The sequence below is a fragment of the Pseudophryne corroboree genome, chromosome 4, assembly GCF_028390025.1.
Source record: "Pseudophryne corroboree isolate aPseCor3 chromosome 4, aPseCor3.hap2, whole genome shotgun sequence".
NCBI lineage: Eukaryota > Metazoa > Chordata > Amphibia > Anura > Myobatrachidae > Pseudophryne > Pseudophryne corroboree.
The window spans coordinates 58,919,792-58,932,065 of NC_086447.1; the positions used below are offsets into that span (position 1 = coordinate 58,919,792).

General features: G+C 47.1%; 1 protein-coding gene and 1 long non-coding RNA gene across 6 annotated transcripts in view; one reads left to right on the plus strand and one right to left on the minus strand.

The window, feature by feature from the left end:
• The window catches only part of MSRA (methionine sulfoxide reductase A), a 521,014-nt gene that overhangs the window by 296,169 nt on the left and 212,571 nt on the right, over positions 1-12,274 (plus strand). For all 5 annotated transcript variants that reach the window (XM_063915077.1, XM_063915078.1, XM_063915080.1 and 2 more), the window contains one exon: positions 1,986-2,105. In XM_063915077.1, the coding sequence (XP_063771147.1) occupies positions 1,986-2,105 (120 nt within the window). The remainder of the gene's footprint in view (positions 1-1,985; positions 2,106-12,274) is intronic.
• The window catches only part of LOC134908872 (uncharacterized), a 48,049-nt gene continuing 39,508 nt past the window's right edge, over positions 3,734-12,274 (minus strand). Inside the window, exon 2 of the long non-coding RNA XR_010175813.1 lies at positions 3,734-4,786. This is a non-coding gene — a long non-coding RNA (uncharacterized LOC134908872). The remainder of the gene's footprint in view (positions 4,787-12,274) is intronic.

Genomic DNA, 12,274 nt, shown 5'->3' on the forward strand with positions numbered 1-12,274 from the left:
GGGAGCTTTGGTATAATCCCCATGGTCCTTACGGAGTACCCAGCATCCACTAGGACGTCAGAGAAAATAAGAATTTACTCATCGGTAATTCTATTTCTCGTAGTCCGTAGTGGATGCTGGGAGCCCGTCCCAAGTGCGGACTCTCTGCAATACGTGTATATAGTTATTGCTTAACTAAAGGGTTTTGTTATGAGCCATCTGTTAATGAGGCTCATTTGTTGTTCATACTGTTAACTGGGTATAGTTATCACAAGTTGTACGGTGTGATTGGTGTGGCTGGTATGAGTCTTACCCTGGATTCCAAATCCTTTCCTTGTAATGTCAGCTCTTCCGGGCACAGTTTCCCTAACTGAGGTCTGGAGGAGGGGCATAGAGGGAGGAGCCAGTGCACACCAGATAGTTCATAATCTTTCTTTTAGAGTGCCCAGTCTCCTGCGGAGCCCGTCTATTCCCCATGGTCCTTACGGAGTACCCAGCATCCACTACGGACTACGAGAAATATAATTACCGGTGAGTAAATTCTTATTTTTATAGTATGTAAATGATAGATGTTACTTCAGTGCTGATTGTTTGCCATGGGCAACTTCTCCACTGGCTCACTTCTCCGCTCTTATCACTGCTTAGTAAATGTCCCCCTAAAGCAGCTATCTGCTGAAACTCCAACATTGCATCCAAATTGTATAATAGTGTATGGGCCACATGCTGACTGGGCAGCAAAATGAGCGTGTTTCATGCTGGGGCAAAAGGCATGGTATGTACAAACATTATGGATACTCCTATAAGCAGGAGACGCGTGTGTTTCTGTAAACCATGACAGTAAACCTTTAAGCGCGTCGCTACGCTGGGAGTTGCCAGTCATCTGGTGTTTTACGGTAGATTTTTATATAATCCAGGTGGGACCTGTAAAGCCAAAAATCGGAAAAAAACCCACAGAGGTTATATAAAGTACTTGTCCCTCCAATTTGTCGCTGCCGGGCCAGGCTGTGAGCATTCGTTTTGGGATAGACGTCATTTTTTTTTTACTGTATAAACGATTCATCGCTGCTGCCGCCGCCAATGATGTAATAGCTGCATTCGCAGCAGGTATGGCTACTGACAGGCATATATGCGGTTTTTGACCATGTTTGTGGTAATGCGCCTTTACAGCGCTCGGGCAGTGTGCTGACGCTCCATCCCTCCGCCATTCCACCTCTCTGCAATAGTACATCTCTGTGCGCCTGAGAAATCGCACAAAATGCGCTACACTAACCGGCGTAGTGCTCTCTCTGCGTCAGGCCCTTTGTGTCTGTAAGCATATGCACTGATGGCGTGGGTATGTGTGGCGGCATGGTTGTGGATTTTCAGTACTCCACGGGTCTCAGGTATGGGTGAGGGTAAGTAGCGGAATTGCTACTGATAAACTGTCACCTTGTAAAAACCCCTACAACGGAAGTTCTCAAACTTGGTCCTCTAGGCACCTTAGCACTCCAGGTTTTAAGGATATATGAAATAATTAGCACCACCTGTGCATCTTATACAAGGCGTCGATCAGAACTGAGCACACGTGTGCTCCAGCAAGGAGATATAAAGTTGAAGCTGAAGACTAAAGTTGAGAAACAGTGCTCGCACGCAGGACAGGTTGGTGGCGTCCAGCCCTGACCTGTGACCCTGTTGTCAGTCTCAGGATCTCCCATCGCTTTCTGTAGTTCCATCTATTACTGTGTAAGGTAAACCTTATCCATCTCAATAAAAGCCTCCACCTCTTTTTTTTTTAGCATGCTGTGGCACCCTAGGGTTGTGGCCGACCGGTTCCCTTACACACAGCAACCAATCGCCTTGCAGAGCTTCGGAAATGTGCGGTTCCGTACCACCAAGGGCCTAACAACCGTGGCACAGGCTTAGACGGTGGAAGTTGTGTACGATAGAGATTGTGACGCTTTTATAAGTATTGTGTTAGCATGTTCTCCTGATACATTCCTCTAATCACACAACTGCTCTGTTTCCAGGGATGGGCTGTTTCTGGGGAGCAGAAAAGAAGTTCTGGAGACAGAAGGGCGTCTACTCCACTCAGGTCGGCTATGCCGGTGGACATACGCCCAATCCCAGCTATCAGGAAGTCTGCTCAGGTATGTGAAATTATGCATGTGTGTATATACTGTATATATAATATATATAGGAATAGTAATAGGCAATAATATGGCAGCATCATTATTATGGTATCACTTGGAGACATATGGGTGGGGCAAAGATGACCCAACTTACCAGAATTTATGGTCCGAGCAGGTCTTCGTCCAGATGCTCGCACCCCTATGTTCTTGCTTTTTTAATGTGGTCGGGTCGTCCTTACTGCAGCTCACTGGCACCAAGTGTAATATTCAGAGGTACATGTTCCCTAACCTGCGGATACACATCTGCCGACACTAAATATAGAGATCTACTGTATATACAGTTACCAGTCTAATATACAGGTATCCGGACTCTAGGTTGACAGTGTCTAAGTCGACACACATTAGGTTGACACAGGAAATAGGTTGACACGACCATTAGAGGTCGACATGAGTTTATCACTGTATTTTTTATTTATTTTTTGAGCTTTTTCATACTTTACGATCCACGTGGACTACAGTTGGGAACGGTAACCTGTGCTGAGCGCAGTAGTAGCGTAGCGAGCACCTTACCTGAAGCATAGCGAGCCATGTGAGGGGACACGGTGCACTAATTGGGGTTCCCGGTCACTTTACGAAGAAAATGACACCAAAAAAGTCTAAGGTGCAGACTCATATCTGGTACTCTATCTTAATACACAACCTTGTTCCTGGTGCTCAAACTAATATGCACACTTATATCTGGTGCCCAATCTGATACGCAGACCCTTATCTTATAAAGGTGGGAAACCCCTCTAGCCAGGTAAGTATTATTTTACAGAAAATCGTAGCCATTTATATAGGGGTGCTGCTCAAGGGATACTTATGTTTATCCCCCAGGCCCCAAATTTTCAATCCACCCCCTTCTGCCTTCTCTCAGCTCTTATAATAGTGTCTGATTCTGATTTCCACGCAACACTACCGACGTTCCGCAGACAGATGCCTATGTGTCCATGGTGCAGGAGCAGTCTGCAAAGATCTCCGTATGCGCCCGCTTTCGGTTTTGCCCGCCACTCAGAATCAGGCCTTCAGCGAGGAGCGAAACCGTAATTTCTGACGCCGTTCACGATCTACGATAAACAACCCGCAATCCAAGTGAATAGTCTCCCTTGAGTTTTCGTCCCCTTGGTTAGTATCTCTGGTTAGAACCAGAGTGCGTGGGTTAATGATCCGGGAAGATGTTGATCAAATCATTTTCAGACCTAATTCATCCAAGTATCTGAGGGTATAATTAAAGGGAGCGTCTTACTTTCGGTTTCCATGGGAACCCAGCGTTGGAAAAGCTGCAAGATTAAGGTGTTCCTGATTTAATGAGAATAGTTTAGAACCTTTCCCGTTGCTGCTGTCAGGATAACGGGTCCGTGTTATGCCTTCATCGTGTCTTGCTGCAACCGTCGCCGATCAGAATAGCAGGAATATTAATAATGCGGTCAGGTTGCGGCAGATTGGGGCTGCGGTTGTTTTTGCACCGTTGCGGCGCCATCCGTCCTTATGTTTTCGTTTTTTTTTCTTTAGCAATCAGGCAAACGTACCCCAAATCTAATTACATAATATCAAGCCGTAGTACCCTTTTCTGATCTCTTACGGAAGCTAAGTGGAACAAAGAAATCTTTGACCCCCGTCCGTGCTTTATTATGAAACTTATTACAGCACAGGAGGCTAGTGGAGCATAAGAAATGCAATTATAACGTGGTATAGAAAGACTTTATATATATATATATACATATATACATATATATACATGTTTTCTGGCTGGAAAGAAAGCAGGAAGAATTTATAGCAGTCTTCTAGAATGAATAAGAAAGTGGCAATGCCGTATACTCGGTAGCTGGTGACAATATGATTGGTTGGTGACATAATAACGGACAATAACTCGTATGGGGCTTGTGGTGCTTTAAGGATGCTGCAGATAATATTATATACAAGCCTGCACAAAGTTTTGGGGAGGGGGACAGTGGTGAGGTGCAGTAGTCTTAGTATGTGGGTTTAGCTCATGTGGCCATCCTGTACTCATCCCAAAAATGATACTTGTATAACTTATGGGCCTATTTACTAAGTTCAAGGTCAAAAATAGCTGTTTTATGAGGATTTATGCATTTAAGAGCCCATGGGGTATTTAACAAGAGGGGCACCACAGCGGCTATTGGAGATATTTGCTGTGTTCCCCACTCAGCAAAAACATAGCTGTCTATGGGAACTGCGTTAAAGCCTGATTTACCATGGTCTGAAAAGCTTCATCCTTAGACTGTGTTAGCCCATTTTCACACATAGGACTTCCTGCGGTGTGTGGCTTCAGCATGTCTGCTAAAGCAGAATGCAACAGTCAAAAGGGAATGTATTAAACACACAAACAACATATTTACACAATAGTAGCAGTGTGGGCCTTCTCCACTAGCAACATTTCCAAATTGTACACTGTACATAAAATGCATACATACCGACTTAACATGGTACAATACAAGCAGTGTTACAACACATTTTCGACGTCCCCCATCACATCTCAGAAAGCAACAGAAATGTAAAGAAGACGAAAAGTAAACAGAAAATATAGGGACTTCCACATTAAAGCTACAGGATTCCTTCCGCTCATGTTTTGCTTTGGGAACCACAGAATAAAACGGATTAATGACTTTCTGCTCTTACGGAACTTCTATTTGCTGCGTCTGGAAAAAAAAAAACAGAAAAGAACACAAAATGATAATTAATCAGCCGCGATCTCTGGAGGAGTCAGTGAATGATGCAGCGAATTCGCAGTAACAGAGTAACATGTGTTTAGTGCGGCGTTAAAAAATTCTGGCTGTAAATAATTGTATTTTATGTTGGTAGAAAGTATGAGATGTGTCTCCGTCACACCGAACACTCTCCAGCATGTATCCAATTCCCCCAGAGTCTGACTCTATAAATTGCCGTGTCTGCTCGCTAAATATTCAGCAGCTGTGCATTTTATTACCAACTTGTTCAAATATTCATAACCATTGTTTTATTTTTAAGCTGTTGATGAAAGTACTGAGCGGTGCAATCCTTTGATGAGACGGCTATTATCAGTAATGGGTTTGACCCTTTCTCTGCTAGCGGCGATCGAGCTGACCGCTGACCTTGTAATAGATGAATGATTTCAGATGCTTCTTTTGCACAACAAAGACGTGGCCGTCACCGGTCATTGGTGGCCCTAGTAGGACCTCGCTCTGAGTCTCCAATAAGACTTGAGTGTGGCCTACTGCGCAGATATACATACTCCTCTTTGTAATTCAAAGTTATACGCATCTCAGATGCTGCTCGCAGACACTAAATTGACGTTTCTCTGAACGCACAGAAGAAAATAGTTTTCTCTAACGTCCTAGTGGATGCTGGGGACTCCGTAAGGACCATGTGGATAGACGGGCTCCGCAGGAGACATGGGCACTTTAAGAAAGAATTTAGGTTCTGGTGTGCACTGGCTCCTCCCTCTATGCCCCTCCTCCAGACCTCAGTTTGATACTGTGCCCAGACGAGCTGGGTGCTTTTCAGTGAGCTCTCCTGAGTTTGCTGAGAGAAAGTATTTTGTTAGGTTTTTTATTTTCAGGGAGCTCTGCTGGCAACAGACTCCCTGCATCGTGAGACTGAGGGGAGAGAAGCAGCCCTACTCTCTGAAGCTAGGTCCTGCTTCTTAGGCTACTGGACACCATTAACTCCAGAGGGATCGTACGCAGGATCTCACCCTCGCCGTCCGATCCCAGAGCCGCGCCGCCGTCCCCCTCGCAGAGCCGGAAGACAGAAGCCGGGTGAGTATGAGAAGCAAAGAAGACTTCACAGGCGGCAGAAGACTCCGTTCTTCACTGAGGTAATGCACAGCACTGCAGCTGTGCGCCATTGCTCCCACACACCTCACATACTCCGGTCACTGTAAGGGTGCAGGGCGCAGGGGGGGGCGCCCTGGGCAGCATTTGGGACCTCTTTTGGCAAAAGTTAAACATATATACAGCTGGGCACTGTATATATGCATGAGCCCCCGCCAAAAATTGCATATTTAAGCGGGACAGAAGCCCGCCGCCGAGGGGGCGGAGCTTCTTCCTCAGCACTCACCAGCGCCATTTTTTCTCCACAGCTCCGCTGAGAGGAAGCTCCCCAGGCTCTCCCCTGCAGATACACGGTAGAAGAGGGTAAAAAGAGAGGGGGGGTCACATAATTAGGCGCAAAAAACAATATATAAACAGCAGCTACTGGGTTAACATTAAGTTACTGTGTTATTCCTGGGTTTATAGCGCTGGGGTGTGTGCTGGCATACTCTCTCTCTATCTCTCCTAAGGGCCTTGTGGGGGAACTGTCTTCAAAAAAGGCATTCCCTGTGTGTGTGGTGTGTCGGTACGCTTGTGTCGACATGTCTGATTAGGAAGGCTATGTGGAAGCAGAGCGGGAGCAAGTGAATGTGGTGTCTCTGCCGACGGCGCCGACACCTGATTGGATGGATATGTGGAAGGTTTTAAATGATAATGTTAATTCCTTGCATAAAAGGTTAGAAAAAGCTGAAGCCTCAGGACAGTCAGGGTCCCAACCCGTGCCTGATCCTATGTCGCAGAGGCCGTCAGGGTCTCAGAAGCGCCCACTATCCCAAATTGTTGACACAGATACCGACATGGATTCTGACTCCAGTGTCGATTACGATGATGCAAAGTTACAGCCAAAATTGGCTAAATCCATCCGTTATATGATTATAGCAATTAAGGATGTGTTGCACATCACAGAGGAAATCCCAGTCCCTGACAAGAGGGTACATATGTATGGGGAAAAGAAGCCGGAGGTAACCTTTCCCCCCTCACACGAGCTAAATGAGTTATGTGAAAAGGCTTGGGAATCTCCATATAAAAAACTGCAGATTTCCAAAAGGATTCTTATGGCGTATCCTTTCCCGCCAACGGACAGGTTACGCTGGGAATCCTCCCCTAAGGTGGACAAAGCTTTAACACGCTTATCCAAGAAGGTAGCCCTGCCGTCACAGGATACGGCTACCCTCAAAGATGCTGCGGATCGTAAACAGGAGGTTACCCTAAAGTCCATTTATACACATTCAGGTACCTTACTGAGGCCGGCGATCGCGTCGGCCTGGTTGTGTAGTGCTGTAGCAGCATGCACGGATACCGTGTCTGAGGAAATTGAAACCTTAGACAAGGATACTATATTGTTGACCTTGGGGCATATTAAAGACACTGTCCTATATATGAGGGATGCTCAAAGAGACATTAGTCTACTGGGTTCTAGAATAAATGCTATGTCAATTTCTGCCAGAAGGGTCCTGTGGACTCGGCAATGGACAGGTGATGCCGACTCAAAAAGGCATATGGAGGTTTTACCTTACAAGGGTGAGGAATTGTTTGGGGAGGGTCTCTCGGACCTGGTCTCCACAGCTACTGCTGGAAAGTCAAATTTTTTGCCATATGTTTCCTCACAGCCTAAGAGAGCACCGTATTATCAAATGCAGTCCTTTCGATCACAGAAAAACAAGAAAGTCCGAGGTGCGTCCTTTCTTGCCAGAGGCAGGGGCAGAGGAAAGAAGCTGCACAACACAGCTAGTTCCCAGGAACAGAAGTCCTCCCCAGCCTCTACAAAATCCACCGCATGACGCTGGGGCTCCACAAGCGGAGCTAGGCCCGGTGGGGGCGCGTCTTCGAAATTTCAGCCACAAGTGGGTGCACTCCCAGTTGGATCCCTGGGCAATAGAGATTGTGTCTCAGGGATACAAGCTGGAATTCGAGGAGATGCCCTCTCACCGATGCCTCAAATCGGCCCTGCCAGCTTCCCCCCACGAGAGGGAAATAGTGTTAACTGCAATTCACAAATTGTATCTTCAACAGGTGGTGGTCAAGGTTCCCCTCCTTCAACAAGGAAGGGGTTATTATTCGACCATGTTTGTAGTCCCGAAACCGGACGGTTCGGTCAGACCCATATTGAATTTAAAATCCCCGAACATATACCTGAAAAGGTTCAAGTTCAAGATGGAATCGCTGTGAGCGGTCATCGCAAGCCTGGAAGGGGGGGATTTTATGGTGTCTCTGGACATAAAGGATGCATACCCTTATGTCCCCATTTATCCACCTCATCAGGCGTACCTCAGATTTGTGGTACAGGATTGTCATTACCAATTTCAGACGTTGCCGTTTGGTCTCTCCACGGCACCGAGAGTATTTACCAAGGTAATGGCGGAAATGATGGTACTCCTGCGAAAGCAAGGAGTCACAATTATCCCATACTTGGACGATCTCCTCATAAAAGCGAGATCGAGAGAGCAGTTGCTAATCAGCGTAGCACTTTCTCTGGAAGTGTTACGGCAACACGGCTGGATTCTAAATATTCCAAAGTCGCAGTTGGTTCCTACGACTCGTCTGCCTTTCCTGGGCATGATTCTAGACACAGACCAAAAAAGGGTTTATCTCCCGATGGAGAAAGCTCAGGAACTCATGACACTGGTCAGGAACCTATTAAAACCAAAACAGGTGTCTGTGCATCACTGCACTCGTGTCCTGGGAAAGATGGTGGCATCATACGAGGCCATTCCCTTCGACAGGTTCCATGCGAGGACTTTTCAATGGGACTTACTGGACAAGTGGTCCGGATCACATCTTCAGATGCATCGGTTAATCACCCTATCCCCCAGGGCCAGGGTGTCACTCCTGTGGTGGCTACAGAGCGCTCACCTTCTCGAGGGCCGCAGTTTCGGCATTCAGGACTGGGTCCTGGTGACCACGGACGCAAGCCTCCAAGGTTGGGGTGCAGTCACACAGGGAAGAAATTTCCAAGGTCTGTGGTCAAGTCAAGAGACTTGCCTTCACATCAACATCCTGGAACTAAGGGCCATATACAACGCCCTACGTCAAGCGGAGACCCTGCTTCGCGACCAACCGGTTCTGATTCAGTCAGACAACATCACCGCAGTGGCTCATGTAAACCGCCAAGGCGGCACAAGGAGCAGAGTGGCGATGGCGGAAGCCACCAAGATTCTTCGCTGGGCGGAGAATCACGTAAGCGCACTGTCAGCATTGTTCATCCCGGGAGTGGACAACTGGGAAGCAGACTTCCTTAGCAGACACGACCTCCACCCGTGAGAGTTGGGACTTCATCAGGAAGTCTTCGCACAGATTACAAGTCGGTGGGAACTGCCACAGGTGGACATGATGGCATCCCGCCTCAACAAAAAGCTACAGCGGTATTGTGCCAGGTCAAGAGACCCTCAGGCGATAGCTGTAGACGCCCTGGTGACACCGTGGGTGTTCCAGTCGGTCTATGTATTTCCTCCTCTTCCTCTCAAACCCAAGGTGCTGAGGATAATATGAAAAAGAGGAGTGAGAACAATACTCATTGTTCCGGATTGGCCACGAAGGACTTGATATCCAGATCTGCAAGAAATGCTCACAGAGGACCCGTGGCCTCTTCCTCTAAGACAGGACTTGTTGCAACAGGGGCCCTGTCTGTTCCAAGACTTACCGCGGCTGCGTTTGACGGCATGACGGTTGAACGCCGGATCCTAGCAGAGAAAGGTATTCCGGATGAGGTCATTCCTATGCTGATAAAGGCTAGGAAGGACGTGACAGCTCAACATTATCACCGTATATGGCGAAAATATGTTGCTTGGTGTGAGGCCAGGAATACGGAGGAATTCCAGCTGGGCCGTTTCCTTCACTTCCTACAGTCCGGAGTGAATTTGGGCCTAAAATTGGGTTCCATTAAGGTCCAGATTTCGGCCCTATCCATTTTTTTCAAAAAGAGTTGGCTTCTCTACCTTAAGTTCAGACGTGTGTAAAGGGAGTGCTGCATATTCAGCCCCTTTTGTGCCTCCAGTGGCACCTTGGGATCTTAACGTGGTGTTGAGTGTCCTGAAATCCCGCTGGATTGAACCACTCAAAACGGTGGAGTTGAAATATCTCACATGGAAGGTGGTCATGCTATTAGCCTTGGCTTCGGCTAGGCGTGTGTCAGAGTTGGCGGCTTTGTCACATAAAAGCCCCTATCTGGTTTTCCATGCGGATAGAGCAGAATTGCGGACCCATTCACAATTTCTGCCGAAAGTGGTTTCATCCTTTCATATAAACCAACCTATTGTGGTGCCTGTGGCTACTACTGACTTGGAGGATTCCAAGTTACTTGATGTGGTCAGGGCTTTGAAGGTTTATGTAGCCAGAACGGCTAGGGTCAGGAAAACAGAGTCTTTGTTTATCCTGTATGCTACCAACAAGTTTGGGGCGCCTGCTTCAAAGCAAACTATTGCTCGCTGGATCTGTAACACGATTCAGCAGGCTCATTCTGCGGCTGGATTTCCGCTGCCAAAATCAGTTCAGGCCCATTCCACTAGGAAGGTGGGCTCTTCTTGGGCGGCTGCCCGAGGGGTCTCGGCATTACAGCTTTGCGGAGCGTCTACTTGGAAGAGATCAAACACTTTTGCAAAATTCTACAAGTTTGATACCCTGGCTGAGGAGGACCTTGAGTTTGCTCATTCGGTGCTGCAGAGTCATCCGCACTCTCCCGCCCGTTTAGGAGCTTTGGTATAATCCCCATGGTCCTTACGGAGTCCCCAGCATCCACTAGGACGTTAGAGAAAATAAGATTTTACTTACCGGTAAATCTATTTCTCGTAGTCCGTAGTGGATGCTGGGCGCCCGTCCCAAGTGCGGACTTCTTCTGCAATACTTGTATATAGTTATTGCTTCAATAAGGGTTAAGTTATGGTTGCATCCGGGTTGGACCTGATGCTCTGTTATTTGTCATACTGTTAACTGGTTGTTATCACAAGTTGTACGGTGTGATTGGTGTGGCTGGTATGTATCTTGCCCTGGATTACCAAAATCCTTTCCTTGTACTGTCAGCTCTTCTGGGCACAGTTTCTCTAACTGAGGTCTGGAGGAGGGACATGGAGGGAGGAGCCAGAGCACACCAGTATCCAAATTCTTTCTTAAAGTGCCCATGTCTCCTGCGGAGCCCGTCTATCCCCCATGGTCCTTACGGAGTCCCCAGTATCCACTACGTACTACGAGAAATAGATTTACCGGTAAGTAGAATCTTATTTTTTTTATGGGTGTGCTGGGGCATGTCACATTATGTAGCCAGAGAAGAGTCGTACGTATGTGTAGGGATCTCATGCATGATCTCCTGTATGTGTAGGGATCTCCTGCACCGTGTATTGGTTAGGTGTACATGCAGATGTTGGTCATGACTGTTGCTCTTGCAACCAAAGCAGTTGGTGGGGCGGGGGGGAAGGGAGGTTGCATAGATTTGTTATACAGGCTTATATTCACATTAGCGTGTTTGTAGTCGCTTTTTCCGGAGATGTGTTCACATATGTACAACTCAGAACCATTGCGATAATTTTTTTTACATTTATTTGCTAGACACTTGTAATTTAATATACATCATTAATGGTGTATTGTGGGTCACCCAGTGTAACAGATTATAATCTAGACCATAGGTTTCAAACTCGGTCCTCAGGACCCCAATTGGTTCCTGTTTTCCAGGTCTCCTAACAGAATCACAAATAATTTGCTCCATCTGTGGATGTTTTAAAATGTGTCTGTGAGTAATGAATACACCTGTGCTCCTGCTGGGTGTCCTGCAAAACATGCACTGCGTGGGGTCCTGGGAACCGAGTTTGAGAACCACTGATCTAGACTTTGCTCTGATCTAGACTATTAGTATGGGTAATCCCCCATAGTAGTTAAGCGCCATATATAGTCAGAATGTCAACATGGGCAGAATATAGAGCGGTGTGTTACACTATAGTCGTCCTGCCTCACTGTAACAGGAGCTGTATATGAATACTATGCTGCTGAGTACCCTGATCCTTCCACTATATAACTCAGGACAGGGCTGCAGAACTGGCCTTACTAACACATCAGCATACTCGCCTTCTCTCCTGGAACATCCACAAAACTCTAGGGTAGCTCACCCGGATGCCTGGGATAGTGGCCAATTCTCCCGTAGAGCCACCACGCGGCCACCCCTTCCCAAGTGAAGTGGACAGTCTGGGCGATTTGATGATGCAGTTTGCGCTGAATTCCATCATCATGGCCCTGCACTCCCCCGTCAACACTTTACCATGCAGGTAATTGTGGCATTGTGTAGCAAAAATGGGGCCACACTGACACAACTGCACAGACACCCGTGCACTGCCCACTTGGCGGTGCCAAGCT